Source organism: Anarhichas minor, unplaced genomic scaffold (assembly GCF_050575085.1).
Source record: "Anarhichas minor isolate MPS153535 unplaced genomic scaffold, ASM5057508v1 ptg000041l, whole genome shotgun sequence".
Classification (NCBI taxonomy): Eukaryota; Metazoa; Chordata; class Actinopteri; order Perciformes; family Anarhichadidae; genus Anarhichas; species Anarhichas minor.
In genome coordinates this window covers 6,728,336-6,755,890 of record NW_027466487.1, presented here as the reverse complement: position 1 = coordinate 6,755,890, position 27,555 = coordinate 6,728,336, and the positions used below count along the sequence as shown (strand labels likewise).

Sequence of the window (27,555 nt, the reverse complement as noted above, 5' to 3'; positions counted from 1 at the left end):
TCTGGTCATGTGCATTTCCACTCAGATTTGTCCGAACTGAACTGATCTTCAGAGTTGAGTACAGAAGCCAAACAGACGGACATCTCACAGCGTGCTTGTAGCCAGTTCTGTATCTGTAGGCCTCAAGCCCAATCTGGAGGTCACAGTTTAACCTCTTTCATTCTCCTTTTAAAGGTTGCTTCATTTTCTATTGGCTGACCTTGCAGAGTTTTTTTTCCCTCCAACTCTCCCTCTTTTGTTCTCCGATGAATTTCACCTGTGGAAAGAAGCAGCGTCTCTCTCAGCAGCACAAATGTTCCTCAGTAACATCACCGTCACAGTCACTCTCTGCAGCCCACTCACCCCGCCCATTGCTTCTGGTCTCAGTCCTGCTCACCCAGTAGGTCTGTGGTGTTGCTGTTCTGTGGAGGTGGAATGGGTCGAGAGGTATGAGGTGGTGGGCTGTGGTGTAGCTGCCTTGGGCTGGGCCCCCCTCCACCCTCACTGTCTGTGTTGGATGAGGATGGGGGTGGGGGTGGGGGTAGCCTTGGCAGGGGTGCTGATGAAGGTGGTATTCTTGTTGTGGTTGATCCTATACTGCTGCCTGATCGCAGGCTCTGGATCCTCCGGCACTCCTGGCAGATCCGCACGTGGGTGCAGCTGCGGGCGGGCAGCATCACAGGGGTGGGGGCTGGTGGAGGAGGGGTGGTGTTGGCCCCCAGGGGATCATCTAGGATCCGCTGGGGCCCCGGGCCTAGATCGGGAGGCCCCGTCCCTCCTGCTCCACCTCCTCCAGCTCCACCTGTCAGCGGGCCAGCTCCACTGTAGAGCTTGCCGTTGCTGAGGCGCATCTCCCGGACCAGGCGCAGGGGCCGAGGGGCCCCCAGAGCGATGCGTGTGGGATGGCGCAGGGCTGCGGAGCTGCTGAGGGGCCGACGGCGTCGCATACGGGAGCTCTTCTTACAGGAGATGGCGTTTCTGAACTCTGTGATCATCTCCTGACAAACAGACACCTAAAGGAGAAAGGAAAGGAGGGAAGAAAGAGGGAAAGGCGGAAGGGAAGGAGGCAAAGGTAGGAGGGACGCCACAGACACAAAGTAGGCAGGCAGCAGAACAAGACGGTGGTAAAGCAGTACATAAATAAGAGAACGGAGGGACAACAAGAAAATTGAAAGGAAAATAGCAAAAAAAGAAGGCGGGAACAAGGCAGAAAGAACAGACACGGTACAGCATGGTAAAAGAAAAAGTCGCAGGAGAAGCGAGGGCACAGAGACCAACAAATGGTGGGATGGTTTTAAAACAGAGATGAGGAGGCGATGGGGAAGAAGGATGTGGAGGTGAATAGCGATGGGAGAACATCCAAGGAGCAGAGAGAGTTATTACAATCCAAACACACAAAACACCAAAATGTTGTTTAGTTTATGGGCACTTCATTATGGCACTATGCACTATGAACGGACAGGCAGGCCTGCAAACTCAGGTGTACATATACAAAGGCACACTCACGCACACCCTCACACACACACACACAGTAAAGCCACCCAAAAATCAATTCATCATTCCAACAGCACATTCCAACCACTGTAATTTGCACACACGACGATCAAAATGCATCAACACGTCCACTACAGACAAACAGCATTCTCATTGAAATCATAATAAAAATTCATGTGCTCACATAAACAGAAACAATACTCGTTATCGGAGAACAGACACTGATGACAGGAGGTGTGTGTGTTTGAGAGAGAGAGGAAGGCACGCAGTGAAATGGGTGAGAAGTAATCCAAGAATGGAAACGAAGAATACCAGCGTACATGTGAGGCGTGTAAAAGAAGATACATCATGACATTTAATGCCAGGGAATAAGATCACACTAATTTTTTTTATGCAAGCAGATATTGGCATTTCCCAATATTGCTTTATCAGTACCATCAAGTTTAGCTCACAAACACTTGCCGCCATACTGGTAAACACCAAACACTACAAGGGCACAATGACTTCAAAACAGGCAGGACATGCAAAGTGAAATCAAATTCTCTATTTGTTTTATACATTTTGGACACTACAGCAGTTCAGTGCCACATACTTGAACATTCCTCTCATCTCACATGCGCATTCATTGAACCTCAGATGTTAGAGCACACAAACAAACAAACCAACATACAAATGGATGCAGAAGCCGAGAGAAATCTACCCACTCTCACACACAGAACAAAATAATCAAAAGGGTTGGCGGGATGCCTGGTAACCTACTGGGGTGTGTTTGTGGGGTCGGCGTGGGCAGGTATGGGGGCATACCTCATCGGCCTCTGCAGAGCGGCGTGTGGACCACACAAACTCCATAATGGCCACAAACACGGCAATGATGAGACCACAGATCAGCACCACAAAGATGCCCCCAATGTTCTCCATGCCCAGACCTGAGAGTGGGCCACAGGAGACAAACATTAGCACACGGATGCAGATACACACCAACACTCGCATGGTTTTAAATGTTTGACTTTGCTGTTAAATGTACTAGTCATGGAAAACAGTTGTGTAATGTCTTCTGTGGCTCTGGAAGAGCTCTGTGAAAGCACAATATTTCAGGAAATACATTGTTTGCTGTCTTGCCGAGAGTTAGGTGAGAGCGTAGATATCACTCTCGTGTCTGTACGATAAACATGAAGCTAACGCAACGTAGCTTATCTTAGCACAATATAAATTATATTTGCATCGCCCAATATCACAAATCGCAAATTTGCCTCGGAGGGCTTTACAATCTGTATGATATAGAACATCCTCTGTCCTTTGACTCTTACTGTTGCCAGTTCAAAAATACCCCCGACAGATTCAATACTGGTCGTTCTTACACTTGATTTTTGTACGGATAAAACAAGCACGATGTGACAGGATAAGTTGGTGTTTACTTTACAGTCTTTATGCTAAGGATCATTAATCAGCTGCTGAGTGGTATCGCTCCTCTCATCTAACTGTTGGCAAATAAGCAAATATTCTCTCAAAAATGTCAAACTATTTATTTATGTCTGAGAAAATTACTGAATTGATCTCACTTTTGTAATCTCAGGTTAAGGACTGAAGAGCCCAGACTTTTAATTGACAGCCTGTGTAACAAACTGCAGGGAGTTCGAAAGACATGGGCTTTATCACTTGGTGAGGGTCTCGGTGAAGCATAAAACAAATGGATTTTTCAGCCTCTGTAACTCCAATTTTGACCACTCTTATATAAAAAAAAGTATCTGAATGTTATGTAAGTGCAATACTAAATCGCTGGCTCTTTCAATTTAATAAAAAAGTAAAAATCGCCCATGATGTGCGAACTGAGTGCTCCAGAATCACGGGCCACTGAAAAACTTGAGATTGACGGTACAGATGAAGTTGAATGATGCTGAAAGGTAAAGCACTAAGTCTGTTTTTTCTGAAGTTACTAAACAACATTCTCAAAAGAGATATTGATCTGACAGCAGTGGTATGAATACTGAGGCATTGTCATTGTCTTGGTTATTTCTACACACACACACACACACACACACACACACACACACACACACACATTAACATTCACATGTGAACAGACAGACTCACTCTAATTCAACTCCCATTACACACCACCTGAGACAAACAGACAACATTTGGGAAGTAAAGTAGATTGTGCTAAGCACCCTTCACAAGGACATTAGGTTAGGCATAAGCCATTAGCTGGACTGCAAAGAGTGAGGAGACTATTACTGGGGAAATTAGAGAGAAGGAGGGAGAGGAGACAGACAGCTGCGGTTGACTGACCCTTGACGCGGTGGTCCCCCTCTTTGGGGCATTGGCCTCCCTCCCACCACCGCCTCTTCAGTATCTCCAGCCTGTTATTCTCCTGCAGCTGGAGGATGGCCAGCGTGAGCTCATCTCTGAACGGAGACCCTGGGAAATGACACGGAAAGCAGGATAAGAGCAAGTGGTCGAGGAGGGAAAAGAGGTGCAGCAGAAGAGCCCAGAACAAGAGCTCGGGTTTATTTCACAAGAGGGCAAAAACATGAAATGTGGAGAGAAAAAGGAGAAGGAATCACAGGCATAGAATTGCTGTTGCAGCCTCGAGATGGCTACGAGTGATCTGACTTTGAGAATAAAGAGAGGATTAGTGAGAGATAAAGAGCGAGATTACAACCAGACAGAGCCAGTGGTACAGCTGCCAGTCAGACCGCATACAAAGCATGTCATGATACTAGATAACAGTAAAAAAGAATGGGAGGGTTTAATGGGTCAGTCAGTTACCCGAAGTGTTGTCGAGTCGTGAAGATAAGCAGCACACCACAATGTGAGCAGTTTTCATCTGAACTGCTTTCTGCAAAACTGTTGACAGTGTGTGCTTTGAATCGTGACAGGAATATTGTTTCTAGATCACCTGTTCTAGCCGTTATCCTCTGGGAGGCGATACAAGTCACTTCCCACCATGACAAACCACTTGAAAAACACAACACAATTATCCCCCACTGCAACACAGAGCCTGACCTCCTCCCTCCACAAGCATGCGTTGCCCTCTGAGTGAGACTGTTGTTGCAGTGCAGTGATGTTGACAGAAATGTGCTTCTACACACAGAACCAAAGTCCACCAGCATGTCTGTGTGCTCATCAAAGTGAACTATATCAGGAATCAAAGGAATAGTTCAACTCTCCGTAAAGTAGACGCTTATTCGCTTTCTTGCCGAGAGTTGGACTGGTTCTGTCCAACTACAATAAAGCCAACCAATTAACATTTTTATATCCTTTGTTTATCTTTTGAAAAAAACTAAATGGGAAAACAACTACTTACGCTTTTGCGGGGTTTTAGTGCCGGACAATTTCCTCCTGAATGCTTGTCGACTTCGGAAAGGCACGAAATAGTCCAGAACATAACTCCCCGTAAAACCGCATTTTATTAACTTCTGGACAGAGCCAGGCTAGCTGTTTCGACCTGTTTCCAGGATTTATGCTAAGCTAAGCTAAACATCTCCTGGCTGTAGCTTCATATTTAGCATACCGACTGGTAGCCATCATTTAACTTCTGGAAAGAAAGCAATCAATTGTATTTACCAATATATCCAACTATTCTTTTAAATTGAACTCTGCCTAGAGGTATGTAAGAAGACTTGTTGTTTTATTTCTAAATATCTGCCTCAAGACCTCTTTCCCCTCTTCTGTCTCTCCATCACGATGTGCAGTAACTCTGCTTCATCTTTCTCCACACCTTTGTTCCGTCAAATCTTACTTTCTGTCCTTTTCCTCCCTCCCTCTCTCTCTCTCTTGTCATTTTTCCTCTTTGCTAGAACGGATCACTGTGATACAATGACACCACCTCTTAGTGCTAGAAAAAAAGGAGCTTCAGAAGAGGCGGACGTGTGTGGAAAAGCAATTAACTGCAAGTTCATTACTTCCAGTTGAAATACTTACAAATCCCTCAGATAAAAAATTAATCAAGCACGTACAAGACATTTTTCAGATCTAATCTCTTACCAATCAGTACTACTACATGTTTCTATTCAGCATTAATTGATTTCATGCAGGTGTTTCTGCCTCTCCAACAGTCAATTAAGTTTGTATTTGTATATTGCAAGAACATTACAGTGATTCCCAGTCTAGGGGTCGAAACCCCAACAAGGGGTTAAATCTAAACTAAATTAAATCTAAACTCTGCTGCATAATATTATGTTTAATTTCTTTAGAATTTTCTCTAATCTTTGATTTTTTTCTTGTGAAATGCAGTCTAGTTTTATCTCTCTGGGTCTCAAAAAAGGAGAATCTGTATTTGACTGAACTACTCACAGTTCAAACACATGCGCTCTGTGACGGTGGGCAAGTAGATGTTGCTTGGTATTAAAAGCTTACAAGCACAAAGGTTGAGAAACATCCCAAAGCTGTTGTTCTGTTTATGTTTTCTAACTGAACTAAACGATACTTATATCGGTTTGGTACTATATTTAGGTAGAACTCAGAGGACCATACATTATTTAATATGTTGTTGTTGTGACAACACCCTATTCAAATACAGTTGCAGTTTGTAACAGGACCAAAGAGAGGATCAGTGTGGTATCCCTTGTGGCTTCCCTGCACTTGTTATCAGTTGTCCAAGATTGATTTCAGGCCTTTATGGATAAATTATAGGTCTAATTAAAGATATGACAGCTTTATTTGTTACCGTCCGTGACTTTTAAACCTTAAAGCATGACTGAGTGTTTGCTGCAGGCTTGTAAGCTTTGAAATGCTCTAACTGAAAAGGACACTGATAAATTAATTTTGATGCTTTCAAAACCTATAAATAGGCTTCAAAGACCTGTGATGATTTCATTAAGATGTTTTAAACTCTACCTATCTACTATCCATTTTATTGGTGATTTTATATCAATCATAAATCATAGTAGCAGCTCATAATTTTGAATGCTACGGCACATCCACCAAAATCCTCAACAAACTACAATACATCCAGAACTCAGCTGCCCGTCTGCTCTCCCACTCCCACACCAGAGATCACATCATCCCAGACCCTAAAAAACCTCCACTGGCTCCCCAGTACAGCAAAGAATCCAGTTCAAGATTCTCTTCATCACATACAACGCCCTTCACAACCTCGCCCCTTCATACCTTACGGACCTCCTCCACCAACACACTCCCGCACGCAACCTCAGATCCGCTGACGCCAACCTCCTGATTACCTGGTAGCTATTGCATTATCAGCTGCTACAGGCACTTTGTAACAGATGTCTTGTTTGAAAAAGTATATATTAGTATTATTACCCAGTGGCATGCCAATGCCGTAACCCTTGGTGTCCAGTAGGCCTCCTATCTTTGTGAGGTTACAGTTGAGGCCGCGGTAGTACTCGTTCATGGTGCTCTCCATCAGGAAGGCGTACTTAGAGTTGACCACGCGGGCGATGCCCTCCTCTGTGCTTTTCACGAATACACTGGGCTGCTTGGAGTACATGTAGTTCCACATCCGCTGGTAGGTCTGGTAACGCGAGTTCTGCAGAGGAATGACAACACAACAATGAGAATTAAACACTGATTACAGATGTGTTGTACACTCGCGGTTCCCACCATGTCCTATCATCTCACTTTAAGGCCGAAATGAAATGGAGATCGAAAAAAATGAAATTTGGAAGACAGAGAAAAAGAGAAAGAGACATGCGTCCTCGATGAACAGGGGAGTGTGAATAATGACAAGCAAAGTAAAACATCAATGGCAAATAAACATAAAGACGAGTGAGGATAGTAGAGGGGGGAAAAGCAACATGAATAAAGGCAACACATTATTCGCTCATGGCGTAGCTGATGCATCATCTTTCATACTGATGGAGGTAAAAAAAAGCACACAGGAGGTGGTTCAGCACAAAGCTAAATATGGTAAGCTCTAAAACAGGATTAAGTGTTTAAAGTGCACAATTACATGTTGCATCGCTGTGTGTGAGAAGGAAGGAAAACAGTAGAGAGGGGGCATCTGTGTGATAATGTGACTGTGTATTGTATGTGTGTGTTTGTGTGGATTAGCCATTGAGTGGGGTGATGTATTGTAGCATTGAAACTGGCTTATGTAGGCAAACATAGACCACTCTTTCTTATATCCTCAATATGGACAAAAACCAAAGCACACACTCGCAATTTGGCATGTAGCCATTTCCCATGTATGCACACAAACAAACAAACAAATGTTTTTTTGATACACTCACCTACACACACTCCCACATACAAACACACCTACACGCGGAGACAAAACACACACACTCTTTGACAAACACAGATGCCGACACAGATGCCGCAAGCGCTCTCATAAGCAAACACAGGCAGTCAGCCACTTAATACAAACAGCCATAAAGAAAACAACAGAGCAACTCAGAGACATGGTAGCAAATATGGGGACAACAACTTACTCTAGGCACAGCAATAAAGACAAAAACAGTGCACTAAATCACAAATGTACACATAATCGCAAACATTTTGTGAAAGATTGACGCTATAAAGACAACTCAGGCAATTGTCGTAATCTAGAGTAAATCCAACTTCCCACAAAATCAACACAATTTAACATTTAGCACGGAGGCAAAAACAAACACATGAACCCGTTCAAACAGCCCAAACACAGAGCCAACCAGAGCCATGGCTGCTGCAGCGGGTCGTACCATGAAGAACGTCATGGTGCTCCCTCCGTGGATGGTGCCGTACTCGATGTTGGTCTGGTCGGCCAAGTCGTCCGGAGACTCGATGGGAACCTCCATCCTCTGGACGGTCAGGAAGGCGGCCAGGTTGGCCGTGTAGGAGGAGATGATGATCAGCGTGAACGCCCACCTGTGAAGTGGCGAGAAGGGGAGGAAACATGTGAAAAGGGTACGTAAGGAAGGGTGGTATGGATACAATCATCTATCACGGTATGTCCTTTCTGCATCACAAAATTTACATATATAATGGTGGAGTCAATTGTCTGGAAAATGTCTGGAATGAAAATCAGATAAAAATCATATTTAACTATAAATCAGTCCTGCTCGTTGATTTGCAAAAATCAACAAACGAGATGCTAACGGGAGCGATACCTCAGAAAAAACAATATAGCAAAAATTCCCAAATATACATTGTCTTAGAGTATTTATCATCACATCACAAGGTTTCCAGGACTAACAGTTGATACTCTACACCCTCAAATGCGAAGATGGGACTTTCTTATGACCCTTCTTGTCTAAAAACTTTCGAGCACATGATGTACTCACTATACTTAATAATATCCCATATCTTGCTCGACTCAGTGTAATTTAGTCGTTCTGTCTTCCTCTACCCTTTATCTCTTCAGCTCCTAGCGATTATTACTTCAGTGTGTGTGTGTGTGTCTCTTTCACAGTCACTCTGTTGCCACAGGAATATCGTCGGGCTACTGTAGCATTTCTGTGAGCTTAGCATTTCTGTACTGTTTGCTTGGTGCTCAGGGACTAAAATGTCTCGGTGATATGTAAAATGTAAATGCCGTTATCTCACGCAGAGGATGAAAAATGCAGGTTGTTGATGCAGAAATTAGTTGAACCATTGAATTTGCTTTAAAACGAGCTTTTGCAAACATGGCCATTAAAAATGTCTGATTCTCGTATTTGAAATTGTAGAGCTTGGACTTCTTGTCGTAATCTGTATTTACTGCCCCTATATAATTGTTTTTATCATATAATCTTATCTACTATCCCCTTTGTCATTTAATGCTTTTCATTGTATTATATTACTATTTTATTGCAACTGTATTATTGTTTTATCTTAACTGTTTCTACCATTCAGCATTCCTTTCTTTCTCATTTTGTTTAGTACTTTGTAAACCTCTGATTGTGCTCCATACAAATGCATTTTATTATTATGGCAACATGTAAATTAAATATATAACATCACATTTAACACATCTGACACAACAACCAGAATCTACAAATATGTTCATATTTTACATTTCCAGTTTTTGTGCACTGGAGGCTTCAGGTTTGATGTTTTAAACTCAGATTTAACATGAGCACAGAGAAACGTTCCCCCTACAGCAAATTAATGTGAAAACAGCTTTCTAGTGTCAAACTCTGAGCTTACACCATTCTGCACAGTAACCGAAAACACATTTTTGAGTGGAAGGGACTTTAAACTGGCACAGAAACGTAACCATTCAGTAACTTACCACACCCCGCTAACACATCTGGTGGACAGGGCTCTGGGCATTATCTCTGATCCCTGCTGCATGAAGCCTCCAATAGGGAACCACAGGCTGTTTCCTAGCGTGTACTGGTTCTCCAACATGTCCCTGCGCTCTCTCAGACACGGGTGAGGGTTGTACCACTCATAGGGGCTCAGCCTGGTGGGGAAACATAGGCAAAATGGAATGACCTTGGGGTCTAATGCATCTCTGTCATATCATTCGAGCCACCGCCAATCGGTCATTTGATCCCTGTCAATCTGTCTGGGAGGATGTTTAAAGTAAAAAACTATGAAATGTGTCAGGCAACTCGTGTTCAACAGGATAAACGGCGATGGCGCTGCAGACTATGGGTACAGTGTGTGATGTAATGTATTGACCTTGCAGCCAGGAAGAGCACACAGCTGACAGCCAGGTAGGCGAGCAGCATGAAGAGCCAGACGGCTGGAGAGAAGGGATCTAGGAAGGAGAAGTAACCCGGCTTCCGACCCTGGTGCAGGGAGAAAGAAAGAGAGGAGAAAGAGAGGTGGAGAGATGGATAGAGCAACAGAGACAGATAGTGACAGACAGACGGGAAGTTAGAGAGTGTTAGAAAACAAGGTGTCATGTCTCAGCGGCCAGGGACCGGCCCCTCTGCACCACAGGAGGGCAGTGTCCTTCACTGCACACTGATAGTAAGTCTGCAGTGCTCTGATACGCTAATGCTACAATCCATAAATGCTCGGTTTCACAATGCCTGCCGCTGAAGCATACTTGGCTCAGACCCAAAACCTCATTAGCAATGTAAAGCCGCCACTGTTACCGAGTTACAGAGCACTGACTTATTGAGCAATTTAAATTACACCGATAAATTTCACTGTGGACACAGCGGATGCAGCATACTATATAAACACAAGCCTCGGCTTCAAAGATGAGATCAGCTGTTATGTAATATTCAGTCTGATTCCATAAGAATCATCAAACAAGTGAAGCCCGTCGCCTTCTGTGTGACCCTGCCAGCTTAAAAGCAGCGCAAATAAAAGAAATGAAACCCAAAACAAGATCTGTAGCGAGTATCGTGCAGCGGGCGCCCTGCAGCCCCAGATGACACCCTCACCAGTTGAACTCTGTACAAGATGCTGATCCCCAGGGTCATGAAAGGCTTAGAGAAGTCGATAACTTTCTCCCTCTCTGACGTGATGGTGAAGCCTGCTACGGCCAGGTCTGCTTTCTGTAGAATTGACAAAGATAGATAGGTGGATTGATAGTAGTGGGGGCGAGAGAAAGGTAGAGGTAGTGGAGGAGAGAAAACCGACAAATGGTCAGGCAACTGCTTAAAAATAGAAAAACACTCAACGCTGCACTGGGTAGATGAGAGAGCTCTGTTTAGAATGACTTGCCAGATGAAAAAGGAAAAGTTTTGACTACGGCACTTGAAAACACATTTGGAAAAACATATAGACGTGCACTCTCTTTCCCTCTTGCACACACACACACACACACATTATCCACCATCCAAATGAGGCTAATTGCAAGTAAGCACTGGGTGGCTGGTCTTTCCACCTGTATAAAACTCTGCAGGTCTCTGGTCGCTCTGCTTCCCCTCCATCTCTTCCATTAAAAGCTAATTGATGAACATGGGCTGCTAATTAGAGCTGAGTGATCAGGCAGTGGGGAGGGCATGGGGGGAGAGGAAGCGTGGAGAGCTGGGGGAGCACCAGTGTGGCAGGCCCCACACAGGGACCATAGTCTGCTAATTGAAGTATACCATATGGTAATTAAGCAGAGAGGGGCTCTCATTAGCCTGCTTCAACCACAGTGTCTGTCAGAGGCGCACTAGGCCTGGACAGGGAGGGAAAGATGGGGGACAGGAATAGAGGAGGGTTACTGCGAGGAAAGATGGTGCAGACAATTTTAGGCAACGCTACTACTCTCTTTTGGGGAATTATCAAGTCAGCTTTTGTCCTAGATAAGAGTCTTGCTCCCCTCTGAGGGCAATTTGAAATATGGGAAGTTACAGCGGAGTCGTGGTTTGGGGCTACAGCGCGAGTGAGTGCGTGGGTGTGTGCGTGCATGCGTGTGTGTTCAGCCTAAGTTTGTGTTTGTAAAGACACTGGATAGAGCATTTGAGCATGTCTCTGTGTTTCTGGTTTGTGAGACAGAGAGAGACAGAGGGAGGGAGAGGGAGAGCATACTCACCCTGTTGATTAGCTCTCCGACCATGCCAGTCCAAGAGCCGTTGGGCTCTGGAGCCCCGTACAGGCCATCATCCACCAGCTTGATCTTGAAGGAGAATTTCAAGATGTCTGACAGCTCCTTCAGCATGTCGACACAGAAGCCCTCGTACTGGTCGTTGCCCTGGAAGTCCTGGTAGTTGTCTCTGCGCATCACATACGGGTTCTCCTGAACACGAGGGGAAAAGAGGGGTTTCAATCCAAGACTGAGAGTATCCTGTTTGAGCAGGGATTAGTGACTGACATGTAAGGCTCAGTGTTTCAAAAACAGGGAAATATATTGAATTGTAAAAAATGAACTGTTATGTCAACGATAGATGGTTCAAGATTTTGGGAAATTTGAGTGATGAGAAGATTAATTCTACTCTGATACTTCATACTTTTGGAGCTTGAGCAATATTTTGGACTGAAAGAATAAATTTAGACCATTCTTTTTTTAATCTGTCACTTGTGAGCCCCCAAACATGATGGAAGTCCAATACTAAATTGCTGGAGAACTCCTTTAAAATACATGAAATGGCTTCCAATCACTGGATCTGTCGACCTCCAAATCTCATGCTTCATTTGCAGGTCTTACAAAAAGGGGAACTGGGTGGGAGGGAGGTCCTAGTGGGGAGTAATTACTGTGCACTCTGATATTTTCTATAGCTATTATTCTACTTTTTGAAATCGATAACAATTGATAACAAAAAGAAAATGGCTTCCAAGAGAATGCAGACTGCGTTCTCATTGATGTCCTTTATTTGTTGTCCTGTATATTTATCTATTTTGAATCCTTTTTTAAATTAAATTTTGTATTTAATTCTTTGGTAATAACTTAACATCAACATTCATGACAATAAAGCTCATTTGATGTTATATCATAGCATAATCTGTTGCAGGGGATTTACTGTATCAGGTGTTTTTACACATCTACACTGACCTTAAGATGATGGAGCACCATCATGTATGGGATTTATTGATTTTCTGATATGACATTATTCGTATGGAAACCAAAAAGAGCCAACTTGTATTGTTCGAACATTACACACAGAACACCAGGATTTTGGCAGTTTGAATTCAGTAACACACACTCTGTCAGTTTCTATGACAGCTACAGCGACGGCAAAATTAGCAGAAACAGACCACAACACAGCATGAGCTGCAGCACAGCCTGCGCATCAACACAAAAACAACTCTGACCTCACCAGCATGATGGACCAGCAGATAGCTGTGACCTTACCAGTATGGTGGTGACAATCAGCGTCTTGTTTGCCAGCGTCTCTGAGACATTGATATCTAGACTGGTGGAGTTCATTGCCAGAGTGTTGTTGGAGTACCAGACCCCGATCTAACAGAGAAGAGAAAGCAAGAAGAAATCAATGGCTATTGTGGGATAAATAATGTACGATTAAGCTCTTACTTTACTGCAACTGTTTTACTGTTGCGGCAGGCTACACACCATCTATAACAATCAAGAATTTCAGTGAGTGCACAAGCACTATTGGTCTATTGTATAGAGAACCTTTGCATGGTGAATATTTTACGCTTTGCCTTGATATCCATACTGCTACATACTGTATATGCATATTGATTTAATTGCTCCCATTGGAGCCATACACATACCGGCAACTAGCATGCATTGTAAAAAAAAAATTAAACAAATAAACAACACTTTACAAGCAGAGCAATGAGCTGGGAGAAAATAAAAAGCATTCTTGACCAAGTTTTATTGCCATGTCTATTATTTTTCAAAACACTTTTCTTAAATTGCATAAAAAAAGGTCACATATTCCCTTTTTATGGAGACAGTAAAGTCACTTATGTACATAAGTATGTGATTATAACCTAACTAGTGTGCAGGGGTGGAACCGAAGCTCACAGAGGCATTTCTTTGGGAGATGTTGTACATTTTGCAATAAGTCAGAGGAGAGGTAATGACTCCTCAGACAGAATCACAGGTTTTCTATAACACTCTTTATCCTGCCCTGACATTTAAGAGTGGTCTTTTCTCTGTGAACCACCACTGCCTGCCTACAGTGCAGGTGCTGTTCTGCAGAGAAGAGGGCTGAGTTAAAATGTTAAGTATTGCAACATAACTCTCCCGTAGATTTGAAGTCTAGATTTAGGAACGGTTATCAGGTGGTATTTAGCATTAGCATGGGAGGCAGTTGGCCTATAAAAGAACCAAGCAAGACATATTAAGGGAAGGTGAAGAGAAAGTGTTTCCTCCAGTCAATGAACCGCAACGTAATTCCCTCAGACTGGATCTGCAGTGATGTGTGTACTCATGCTTCATTTAATCTCGACTTTGAAATGCTGGTGAAATGCATTTTGATCTTTATCTTCCCTCACCTTTCCTTCAAATGCTCACTGGAGGAGTCTGCATTGACAAAATAATGGCAAGAAAATGCTCCTAAACACCTCATTGGCTGGGTCTGCCAACATGTTATTTTGGTTCCCCGCACTGTCCAACTACCCGGAACAAATTTGTTGTGGCATATAACTTGTACATCAAAGAGATAAAATGCCCAGACTGACAGGGGAGGTCTGGTTCAGAATAAATGAAGGAAAAGGAATTCATGTGTAGAACAAAAACTGTAAAGTGAGACGATGTCTTTTTTCAAAGAAGAAATGACAGATTATCTTACAAATTAAAAGTCGAAGTCTTAAGCAATAAAACGCCCCCTTTATTATTAACTCAATACACTCTGTGGTTTTGCTGCTACGGCCTTAATTGGTCTGATATGACTTCAGATGGAGAGTGATTTATAACTGACATTATTGAGTAGGTTTGCAAACTTGCCTCTTCACTGATTACACTATGTTTTAACATTTACAATTATCCTGTAATTACCATCGTGGAAGTTGTTCAGCAAAAGTCATACTGTCACACTTTTAACACTTGGTTGGAATCATTCATGTAGTCGTTTTTTTAAACGAGAACACAATATGATCATATTGTCACCATACAATTCCACTGAAAGGCAGTGGATCATAATATGGATTTAATGCGCAGCCCTGAATGCAACTCAAACCCAAATGATTATTTGAATCGGGCATACTGCTCAAATCCTTGAAACAAACATGCACAATAACAGTGTGAAGAAACGGCAGGGCATTGCTTGGAAAAATCTTTCCAACGTAATACAATTTAAATGTTTTAGAATAGTGGTTTCAAAACATATTCAAGAGGAAAATGTCGTCATGACCACTTTGGTCTATGTCAACAGCATGACCCAATCCAGTAGAGCGCTAGTGAAAACTAAGCCTGAACAAATCCAGTTCTATAAAAAAGAAAGACCAAATAAAACCCCATTAAGCTTCCATACAAATAGTATATGAACAGTATTATAGATACAGGATGAGCAGAACAGCAGATCTATCTGCACATCCCCTCTGTACTAAGCTTGAATGAATGTCATTGTTTGTAGGCAGGGGAAGAAAATAAACCAAACACCAGTAAAATTACATTTTTGCATGTTTTTAGATCAGAAACATCAAGTCGACATCCAACAAACAAACAACAACAAACAAAGCGCCTGGCACAGAGTCAGTCCAAACATCAGAAGACATTCATAAGACATAACAAAACACTGGACTTGACACTACAGTTCTGCTATCAAATTTAGCAACCGTTTGAAATTCAGTTGATGAACAAAACAAGAAGCGAATGTATTCCAGTAGCCTTCAGATGAAATGAAAGTTAACACGTATTTGCAGCTACAACATGACCCACGTCTGATGGCAGGAGACACTACAGTGTCGTCAGGTGAACCGCATCAAACCAACTTCACAAAGATATTTGGCGACTATCATGGGAGCCTGCAATAGCTGACATCTGTGTTAAACAGCTCCTCCAGCATAGTGAAATCAGACGGCTGACCTATGTCTAACCCAAAGCCTAAGGGCGGTGTGACATGCTGCACGATAACAGGTGAATCCTGACCTCTTTGTGGCCTCCTCGGTGTTTCTCCAGAATCCGCAGGGTATAGTTGGTCCTCTGACCTTTGCTGTTGAACTCCACACGCCCTGTCAGACCATCGTACTCCACCTGGCAGGCAGACGGAGAGAGTGAGATGAGAAAACATAAAAGAGGAAGGGAATGGAGGACAAGAAAGGATGGTGAACACTAAAAGAGAGTAGGTAGAAATAATGAGGAGACTAAAATACAGGCAATCTTTGACATAACATCATATATACAGACTTTCTACAGTGATGAGGAAGAAAGAGAGGGTGAACGACTAAAAGAAAGAAAAAGTAAGAGAGACAGAGGAAGTGTCTGAGACTGGACAAGACAAGGGTGATTAGTTTTGGATCAACGAGGAGAAAGTGAGTGACTGAGCGAGGGGCTCAGATAGAGCAGCAGAGAGAGTCAACAGCTCCCTAATAAGACTCGGGACTGCACCTCACAGCTCAGCTCTGCCTCTCCAAAACCCGGGTGCTGGCACAGTTAGCAAGATCTATGATGAATGGCACGGTGCTGAAGATGGAGCACACCATGATGTTGACTAACAAAGGCAGATGTCGGGCCGGTGGGGAGGACGCAATGAGAGATGGGGCTCAGGCTGCCTTGACAACAGGTAGTCGATGAGAGGAGCACACAGACGACCGGAGATGGGAGATGACAAAGAGTAACAAGAGACAGAGGTTACATGCAACATGAGGATGATACAGATTGTTGCTGTACTGTAGTCATTAATCAATAAGCCAATCAGAGAGAACGTTAATCAACCACAGTTCTGATTAGTGATCATCTTCAGAGGCATTTTTCAAATGCTTTTCTCTGATTCATATCATTATAATTTGAAAATATAAGGGTTTTGGGCTGTTGGTGCGACAAGACAGGGCTGCAGTGATTATTTTCATTGTCGATTAATCTGCAATTAATCGTTTTGTCTATAAAATACCATAAAATACCAAATAATACCATCACACTATCTTTGAGTCCAAGGTTTTTCAAATGTGTTGTTTTATCCGACCAACAGTCCAAAACACGACGATTCAAATTACTGTCACATACAACAAAGATAAAGAAGCAAAATCTTGAACTTTTAGAGTCTGTAAAAAGCAAATATATGACATTTTGGATCATTTCAGCTCTTATTTGAAGGTGTCACCTTCATTTTAATGGGTATTTATACAATTTTTCTAACATTTCATATGAATATCACAAGCCTTCACCTCTAACAAATTCAACCAAACTGAGACCATACTTTAAACTCATATCATATTTGTATGCATGTACATGTGTATGAGCATGTACTATATATCAGCAGGTGATTTTATAATACTTTAAGCATTTACCATGCGCAGGTAGTTCATAAGACTGGTGCCATGTTGCCAGATCTGGGGTGAGGTGCAGCTGAGTGGCTTCACTCCAATTTCCTGACTGCGGTTCAATTCCCTTACCGCCCCCACCACCACATGCACCGCATCAAACATCAGCGCTGACGAGAGCTGTGGAAGGGGGAGAGGGAACAAGAGAGAAACGGAGGGGGAGAAAGGCAAAGGGGGAGGGATGGAAGCCCAGTGAGGAGAGACAAGGAGCAAGGGAGAAGATGCAATGAGAGAAGATGTGCCAGCAGAGATGATTGAATGGTTAACAGGGATGGAGGGAGGGAGGGAGGGAGGCAGGGAAAAGAAGAGAGAGAAGAGATGTGAGGTATGAGTAAACCAGTGGGGAGGAAACACAGATGGATACATCAATACCCATTAAGTACAAGCAAAAGACTAGCTGAATCTCTTTAACTGCTCCATGAATCAGTGTGAGGAATAAAGTAGCTTAATGTTACGTGGCGTACAAACAAAGCTTTGAAAATCCCTCTTGAATGTGCACATGCATGAGTACTCGAGTGTCCGTGAGACTGACCGCGGGGCCGGGGTATGTTAGGTCACATCCCTCCCTCCAAGAGAGGTTCAGGCTCCTGATGAACTCCAGATAGAAGGGGTGGGTGGTGTTAAACATGGAGAAACCCACAATGTTTGACTGCTCATCCACTATATCATCCAGTCTCAGGAGTGGGAAGTCCTAAAAGGAAGAGGAGGAGCATTGCAGAGAGACACAGAAAATTCAGGTGAGTGACAATGTTGACAGTGTATCAAATCTTAGCACACACGAGAAAATACTGTGCAAAGGAGAGTGAGATAAAGAAAAAGAGAAGCAACCGGGGGTGACAGCGTATAAATGTCAGATGGAGAGAGAAAACGGATATAGACATCTAGAAAAATGGGACAGCAGTGATACAGGGGGAAAGAGAGGTTGATGGAATGGTAGATTTTTCACGAAGATATATACACACAAGATGTGGCATCTAAAGCACAAGAGCACGTCATGTAGAGAAGAAAAAAATAAAAACAAATCAGGCGCACAGCATAATGTGACACATTAATTTGAATGGTAGAAGGGGAGGTGAGTGTATCAAAGGGGCAGATGAAAAACACCGGGAGCGTAGAGAAGGTGGCGGGTGGCAGAAGAAAAGCGGCCCGTCACGTCTGTCATCAACTTCACCTCAGACCCCTTTTCCTTCAGTTTCTTTGCCATCCTCATCTGCACTCCCACATCTTTCTACAGTGCGTTCATTTCTCAGATCCCTCTCTCTCGCTCCCTCCCTCCCTCTCCCCACCCTTCATCTCCTCTCTCTTTCTGTCATCTCTCTCTCCTCCCTTTATCTTATGCTTCCTCCGCCTTAGCACCTTTGCTCGCTCATAAAGGGACAGAAGAGGAAGAGCAGGAGAGAGGAACAGGTGAAAATGGAGGGCTCGAAGACAGAAGAGGGGTAGAATTGGTAAGCTCTTACCATTGTGGTGAGTATGTACTTGTAAAACGCTGATGTCATCCCCAGCTCAGACGCCTGTGGGACAAAGAGAAAGAGAGATTAAGATGACAAAATAAAAGTAGGGGCAGGTGGGATACAGAATGTGGAAAAATAAAGAATGCGGGAAATGTAGAAAGATTGATGGAGGGAGAGAGATGGAGGGCAAAGGGGGCGAGTTATTGAGAAGCAGGGAGCAAAGAAGAGAGTTGGGGGACAAAGTAGAAGGGAATATGGGGGAGGAGAGGGAGCATACGTTAATCACAGTTTTACATCATCGGGCTAACACTAGGACATTTCGTTGAGGGCAGACAGCCGCTCCAATGTGCCCAGTGAAAGCATCCCATACACATTCAAACTATGACTCACCGTGCTGGCTATCGGCATTACAGGCCGTACATATGAATCAGAAGAAGCCTGGGTTACATCTGCACCGCATCCCAGCAAAAGATGTTCTTTTGTCAAATATTTTCTCAAGAGCGCAAGTGATTGTTGCTGGCAGACATACATACATACTGTTCCCTGTGCAGCCATGGAAGGTAAACATGCATGTTAATTATGTTAAGGCAGCAAACATGCAGCCACTGAGAGAGTTGTTTTATCTTTCTGACAGATAGTAGCTCTGCACCTCCTTCATCTCCCAAATGGGTAGAAAAAAAGCAAATGGCACTGTGTGTACTGTATACAACCTCACATCCTGCACGTATGTGCAGCTGCGAAGAACTCAGATTGCTTAAGAACTGACCTTCTTGAGGATGAGATAGGAGACAGAAGCGTTGGCGTCAATGATGATGGTGGCCACTTTGTCGTCACGGATCTCCTTCAGAAGCGGGGTCGGGTCCAGGTTGTCATCCAGCATTCTGATTGACAGCGTCTCCCGGGAGATGAGAAAGCGGCGGACCAGTTCCTCCAATCTCAGCAGGCCTGAGGCAGAGCCAGAGCACGGATGAGCTGCATATCAACGTCTGTATCAGTCGACACAAACTCATATTTCCAAAATGTAAGCTTTGAGGGACCTGTGAAAATCTTGATTTATCCTCGGGTGGTCGTGTATTTGTGTCATTTTGCATAGCATGATCGATGGTTTGTCTAAATCCCCAGGAAATTAAACATCATTTGATCTGGAGGCTGCAGTATGTCTGCATTCACGGTTAGAAGGATTTATTTTCATCTGTTATAACCTTCACCAAGGAAAGTTTGAATTCAGTCCCATATGTTTGTTTCTCAGTTAAGTAACAGTGTATCTGCCTTTACACACCGGGGGCGTGATGAAAAAATGACTCAAAAAAGGCAGCACACCTTTTCGCTGCATAGGAAGTATTCATGACAAAAACAGTTTAAAAAATGCATTGACGTGCAAAATAATCGCACGAAGAAGAAGAAAAAAAAACACTGGTGTGTAAAAGGCCTTTGAGCCTTTGGTGGAGTTTTCTTACGCTGTAGAAAACTCCACCATGTGGCCATTTATAAAGCACTTTACATTTTGTTTTAACACCTGAACAGTAAAGAGACAGTGTTCGTCTGGATTCTTTGACGACACATGATTCTTTCAGGCTACATACTTCATCACTCCTCCTACAGACACACTGATGAAAGCAAAGGTACAGATACATGTTGGTGTGACTTGGGTTCAGACCAATACTTGAATTGTAATTTGTGTCTGGTAGGTTTTTTTTCTCAAACTTTTGAGCAGAAGTTGAACTACTAGACACAAGACGTCTCCTGCTTCAGTCCACTCAGTGTAAGTTGCATATTGGAATATGACTTCCTTTTAAACTACATTCGATGTCACAAACGCTTTCCTATAGGTCAACATTTTACTTGGTTTGACATAAACATATGTCAATACATTTAAATGCAGTGTGGAAATGCAACAAGATAATAACTGTACATATGAAGCCCTGGTGTTACATCAAAATCCGATGACATTTTAGCCGTATGGCGCCACACCAACATGACAAAATATAACTATAACTCAGTGCTTAGGAGTCTGACTCAACTGAAATGCATCTTTGTACAAAGCCCTAATATTCCCAGAGAGGTTTGAGGTATCCTCCAAAATTGATGGAGGGCATCAGCCAATCAGTATGACAAATTTCTAAACATGTTCTATTAATAGAATAATAAATCTGGAGAGTTGTTCAGCCTTGGCAGAGGTATGCGCTCTTTGAGTGCTTTGTAATTCACTCTGTTGTCCCATCCATCAAGCAGTGCTTTTCAATTCTTTGAGTGATGCACTGTGAGCAAAATAGTATGTGTTCAAAAAACTGATCCTTAAAAGAAAATTGGAAAAAACTGGAGACTCAAGGAGTAGAAAAGATGCACAGAAATAGCAGCAGAAAGATGGAAACACAGTATTTGAGACGATTCACACACAAGCAAATTCCTCTCCGAAACGAGTATGACTCACTTGACATTGTGTGTGGAATGAGCCTTTACCATGAAGTCTACTCTGATGTTTCCTAATTGTAATTCCATAGTAAAGCACCCCTAGCTATGTAAATAAGTGGTGGGGCAGGCATCTGGGGGACGGAGGGGAAGGGGAGAGGGAGGAGAGGAGGGGAGAGGTAGCGCACAGAGCCCTTCAGCAGGAGAAAGCCTCTGTAAGCAGTGGGGTAATCACTGAACCAGGCCAAAACTTTAATTAGTTTGAAGAAGGAGGGGAAAAAATCAATGTACTTTACAGCTTCCTCTCTCCCACTTTCACACATTCTCTCTCACACACATAAGCTCTAACCTCTCTATCTCTCTCGTCTTAGCCCTGTGCTCTAGTTACCTCACTCTGTCTTTATCCATCTCGCTCTTACGCCGCCACCATCTCCTCCTCCTTGTGCTCGGTCTCTCCCTCTCGCTGTCCTTAACCTCATCCATCTCATAAAAACTGCATAATGGAATTAGGCTCAGATAGCACGTTGTGACCCAGGCATAGAGAACGATATGTCGGAAAGGACCCAGAATCTCTGACTCGCTCTTCATCTAACAGAATATCTATTCTACTTCCCCGGGCTAAAGAGGGAATAATGTAAATAATGCAGTCGACATGGTGTTGCAAAAAATGCGTGCATGGCGTCGATGAAATGTGTGACTTCACATGTTACTCGCGTCACTGACAAAAAAGAGAGAATGTCTGCTTCACTTGAACACACTACTCTACACCGTGGTAAACAAGATGAATAAAACAAGTGGGCTGGTGGTAAACATTGTCTGATGTTGAACCTCTGCAGCGCCTCTACACACAATCGTACAAGTACCCCGAAAAAACCCCACTCACGCGCACAGGACGCTTAATACACACACGTGCACTCAAACACACGCACGCGTACAGACAAAGTGAACCGAGCACTCAAAAATATATATATCACACACACACACACACAGAGACACACGTATCGTGCCGCACACACCCACACGGTCGTTCACAGTGTGGAACAAGCCTGTTGAGTGGCAGTTAGCACCTATCCTGCAGCCATGGCAACCAGCTCCATGGCGATAGATAGCGCGGCCAAGTGGGTCAGAGTCTGCGAGTGTGATAACCTTGTAAAGATCACCTTCAAGCTAAATATATTAAAGACACGCACCCCTCCTCGTCTCTCCACCGGTACAAGCTGCATCTTTTGACCCGGACAGTAACTGTGATGCTATGTGTTGCCTCTAGAGACAGACAGGACTCTTATATCTACACATTCAACTGATGATCAAAAGGAGAAATCTGATGCCATTTCAAAGCTCTTTTTGTGCGATGAAATGACGAGTCCACAAGGAATTCAGCTTACTTTCTGGAAAGCACGAGGCAGCTGGCTACCTGCTGGGGAGATAATGAAAGCATCTCAATGACTGAATCTATTTTTCATAATGTCACAGCTCTTTGTTTGTCAAAATCCGCCCTTTTCCCTTTGCCACGAGTGGTGTTCACAGACTTCAATGGTGCCACTTATTCTTTATGTAATTGCCCTTCAGTTCTTGCACGGTTCAACTTGGCTGGTGTCAGCAGTCAACAGCTGCACAACAGCTCAGTATCACTGGCACGAAAAGTTAGGCGACCATCCAGTGGGACAAAAATAGGATTTTGCCACCTCCGACAACACATAGTGTATTATTTCATCTATTCACAAAAGTTTAGTTTGAATACTACAGCCACCATCCAACCAAGGACCTTTAATTCCTGCAACTCTCGATGGGGCATTGCATAATAAATCAATAACTCACTCTTTCAAAATGAAAATAAAAAGTGCTAGTGACTAAACCCTGAATCCCCTGTGATTTCTAAAGCTCCCAGAGTGCCTGGCAAGTTAAATCCAATGTGCCTTAAGTTCTTCCAATGCGGGAAAGTATTTCAAACACTAATATTTATTAAATTGGTTCGGCCTAAAACCCTTTTGAGGTGGATAAGAGACGGTGTGCAAGAGTGCATGAGTAAAGAAAAAAGAAAAGGAGGCTGCAGCAGAAGCCATGTTCTGATCTCTGACAACAGACAGAACTTTATGACCAGACTGTCAAAATGAGTGTCCAACAGTGCAAAACAGTCATATCTGCCCAAGCAGTGTGATTGCAACACTCCCACAGACAGACACACACACACACACACACACACACACACACACACACACACACACGCACACACTAGATGAATAAGCTCACAAGAACACCCACCTAAACAACAAACACAGCCACGCAGTCACACATAATGTACTGTATGTCTCTAAAAGAGGCTGCATGAGTACTCACACTCAGCCTTGGCACAGACCAGGCTGGCTGAGGGGTAGCTGAACGAGCGCAAGATGGCTCCTATGGCCAGGCTCAGGTCCTCGTTGCTAGGGTACAGAGTGACAGAGGCAAAGCGCAGGTACGGCAAGCGGGGAGTTTCCTCCGGACCGATCTTGACGTGAGGGATCTGACAGAAGGAGAGAGGAGAGGACAGGAGAGGATAGAGAAACATTAAGGAAGGCAAATGCATCCTGATTAGCTCCCCTCCAAGCACACACAGCAGGAAAAAAAAACGGAATATTGAAGCTCCATTAGAGAGGCTACAGGGTGAAGAGAGAGAGACTTTAAGGATGAAAGGCTACGGGAAGAAAGGAGAAAACAGTTGGAACAGGTGGATGACGGTTAATTATATGGGAAGTCCTATAAGCAAGGGAAACCAAATTTAGATAAATTCATCACGACATTTGTGAGTAGGAGGCGTAGTAAGTCAGAGAGAAAGAGGTAGGAGATGTCTGTATGCATGAGACACCGATGCACACAGATTTGTACATATTTGTGTGTTTGTTTATCTTCCACACTCACCTCCTTCTCTCCACATATATGACTGACAGTAGAGCCAGAGGCGGGGCTGGAGGCGGGACCTATCACAGAGACGACGCCTTTGGGTAGAATCTGACACACTGAAAGGGAAAAGGGAAAATAAACTTTGGATATGCAGACACATACCTTTCGCTCTGATCCATTTTGATGGCAGCACAGAGTTGGCATACAGTAGGGGCTGTGGTCCGGGGAAAGGGTTAAAATGCAGCAAAAAAAAAGAGGATGCATGAGGGCTTCACTTTACCCGCTGATTCTATTGTAGCAGCACACTCCGTCTCATTATAATCTGATTTATTTTGCGATAAATACTCCAAGGACTACAGCAGGGCAGGCCAGGCGTTGCCTGCTGCAATAATTCACTTCTGTAGACAGCTGCTTTTAATGATTTTTAGGATTTCTTTGCTTTAATTATATCTCTGGCATCAGAATAATACTAACAGATTGGTGGGTTGCCTTCAATTAACAAATGCCATTTTGTATCATGATCCTTTTTGCAGGAAGACATTGATGTGGGGGTAACTGTTTTACACGTTTGTGTATTACAATAAGTACTTTGCTCAAGTAGTGCTGAAGTAAACTCTATGATTCAGTGTACAGTCTGTTCAAGCAGAGATTTCAGCCTTTGAAACCTCCACATGATCAAAGTATTGATATCCATGTATCCAGGCTTATGTGAAGAAACTGATTTCAGACCTTTTCATGATACATTTCTGTCAGCACAAAAGAAGCTTTATGTTAGCTTGTATAATTGATGAATGACACTCATTATCTCACACCTTTTGTCCCAAATGCCCAACGAATCAATGCATAAAAAGATGAGGCGCGGGTATTGTCTATTCTTTTGAACCATGAAGAAGATCAGCTGCGGTTTTTTAATCGTTTCATTAGAAAGTCATGTGACTGAGCGTACCCGAAAATTGTTGCCACATACGTCTCCACTATGTTGAATAGAGACATCCATGATTAAACGTAAGTAACAGACAAGCCGTGTTCATCGTCTGTCTGACACTTGACCAGCCTGCAGTCTGTGTTAACTGATCAATACACTGATTCACTTTCTTTCTCAGGAATCAGATAAGAAGGCCAACGTCTCATGTCCGTACAATAAATATGAAGCTGCGCTAAAATAACCCGACTGAAGCCTGTAGTTTTGGATTTAGCCTACAGACACGAAAGTGATCTCATCTAACTCTCGGCAAGAAAGAGCGTCAAAGAGTACATATGGTAGAGAGCATATGCGTCATCTGTGTTACAATAAATAAGGGGGTTCTTGGAAAATCTTCTCCCCTGTAAGGGGACCCTGGCCCAAACAAGTTTGAGAACCCCTGCTTTAGCATACAGAGAATACTTCCCTGTTTTTGTAGAGTATATTTTATTTGTCCGGTAAGTTCATTTTTGTTCAAGTTTTCTGTCTACTCACCTAAAAATTGCTTTCACAGATACAGCAGCCATGAGTCTGGTGACTTAACTGTGTTCGTCTGATAGTCATGAGCTCTTTTCTTGCTGGCATATTTGGTTGGTATTTTAATTCATCCCAATTAGTCCTCTTCAGTCCCTGCCACTGTCTGTTTGTGTGTGTCTCTGTATATGTGTGAGCGTGTATGCCCAAACTGTGACCGTGTGTGAATGTGCATGTGTGTCTGCAGAAAAGGGATATGTGTGTGCATGCATGAGTAAATGCCTGTGTATGCTTGTGTGTGTGTGTGTGTGAGTGTGTGTGTGCGTGCAAGCCTGCCTCAGAGAGCCGTAGCTGTAAGATGATGAGCTCTCTGATCCAGAGACGAAAAAATGCTGCGAGCAAACAAGCCTATCAGAGTCTCCTGCCCATCGGTCAAGGGCACACACACACACACACACATAAACACACACAATTCATGCATGCACGTATGTACACGACCCCTCTCAAGCACACATAGACATTTTGCCAGTAGCTTGTGGCAGGGTTAGTGACCCATTAGAATAGGAGCAGAGCGCCTTGTCTCCTCTGTGACTGGATTCAACAGTACTGCTTCTGTCTTCACAGACTCCATACATTTTGTTTTAACTCTGTCTATCAATAAAAAATTCCACGGAGCGGCTGTGCTCTGTGCTTTCTGCTGTCCTGCACTGCTGATCTGTATTAGTATTTGATGATTTGTTTTTGTCGTGGCAGACACAGTAGGAAGTGCCAGCTGTTACTGGAGGGCACTGGTCCACTGTTTTTAATGAGACAGGCTTACTGGCCCATTACTGGCCTCCAATGACGTGTAAACTAATCAGCACAAGCCCTCTCTGGCTCCTAATCACTTGAAAGTGGAGGAGGTTTATCATTCTGGTCATCATTTGAGGATTTTGCTCACAAAAAGGCAGTTTTTCAGGAAATGTAATTGTCTGTTTTTTGTAAAATACCAGCTCCCCCTTTTTAAGTGGAATAAAACCTGTAGTATTCTGTAGACTACTGTTCTTTTACACTCTATAACGGTCACTATTAATATTAATAGTCCACATTAATAATAAGATCTACTGGTATTTCCAGTGGTCACTCTCTGCCTGTGCTAATTAGAGACTATGCCCTACTGGACTATAATGGATTTAGCAGGACTTAATCACTCTGATGGGTTGGGTGAATCTGCTCTACTGGTTCTCTGTGGCATGCATCGGCCCCACTCACTGGTGTCAGTAGTGTCGTACTGGGAGTCTTTTTGCAGCTCGTATATGTCCACCTCCACTCGGGCTCTGGACGGACCCTCCATCACGCTGTTGATGTTCTCCCTGGCAAGGGCCAGCGCCAGCCGCTCCCCACGCCCACAAACAGACTGGTCATCCAGGATTGCCGCTAGAAAGGCAGAGAGGGAAGGAGAGATTGTTGATGGTCTTCTCATCTAACTCACCATCAGAAAGCAAATAAGTGTATATTCCAAAATATCAAACATTTTCTTTCATGTTTATAATTGTGATTAGGTTGCTGCAAAGCACAAGTCCTTAAGTCTGTGATATGTTTATAATATTGTGTCTAGCCTCTGTGTACATGAGTTGTTTGGTAAGACAAAACATTTTTGTGTTTACAGAAGAATTCTAATTTGCATACTGGATTTAAGAATCCAGTATGCAAATTACAATAAATCTGGAAAACGCACTGCTATTTAAAACATTGAAGAGTATTGTTGCAGGTGTCAGCTCTTCCTGCTCCTGATGGAAGCTTTTTTTGGAGTAAGCACTTTTATTCTTAATACTGCATATATACGACTTAAATAATTCCAATAAGATCTATCAATCTCTCTTTGCATGGGGAATTATTTTTGCTGTGTAAGGACAGTATGGACACCAATAGGTATATTATTAATGCTCATTTGGCAAAGTCACTTGGCAAAGTCACTTTATCTCTTACTGTCCTGACCAAAGTGGCAAAACCCACTTTGAGGCACCAGAGCAAAAACAAACCATGACAAGTATGTTGAGAAACTCTTTGAACCAGGTGTAGTAAGGATGGATGGACGGCTGGCCACTCACCCATTCGGACGGAGGAGAGCAAAGGGGCCTGACTGAGGGAGCTTGGCAGCATGGTGACTAACAGGAAGGGGAGGAAGTGTATTGACAGCAGCAGTGCTGGCAGAGCCGGCAT

At 43.4% G+C, this 27,555-nt stretch overlaps 1 protein-coding gene across 1 annotated transcript; it reads right to left on the bottom strand.

The window, feature by feature from the left end:
* Nucleotides 1-362: 362 nt before the first annotated feature.
* grik5 (glutamate receptor, ionotropic, kainate 5) lies at nt 363-27,555 on the bottom strand. Its single transcript, XM_076108965.1, has 19 exons — nt 27,444-27,555; nt 26,605-26,769; nt 23,937-24,034; nt 23,376-23,541; nt 19,396-19,574; nt 18,636-18,689; nt 17,708-17,866; nt 17,143-17,295; nt 15,785-15,889; nt 13,079-13,186; nt 11,822-12,025; nt 10,740-10,853; nt 10,024-10,133; nt 9,629-9,802; nt 8,118-8,283; nt 6,739-6,964; nt 3,763-3,891; nt 2,233-2,399; nt 363-992 (listed from the first exon to the last, which is right to left on the bottom strand). Exons 1-19 carry the CDS (start codon nt 27,553-27,555, stop codon nt 363-365), a joined length of 3,219 nt encoding a protein of 1,072 aa, XP_075965080.1.

Coding starts and splice junctions, on each gene's coding strand:
- grik5 (XM_076108965.1), bottom strand. CDS start 27,555: ATGCCGGCTCTGCCAGCACTGCTGCTGTCAATACACTTCCTCCCCTTC. Junction 10,134..10,739: donor TCTTGTACAGAGTTCAACTG/GTGAGGGTGTCA, acceptor TCCCTGCACCAG/GGTCGGAAGCCGGGTTACTT. Junction 2,400..3,762: donor GGGGGACCACCGCGTCAAGG/GTCAGTCAACCG, acceptor GCCCACTCTCAG/GTCTGGGCATGGAGAACATT.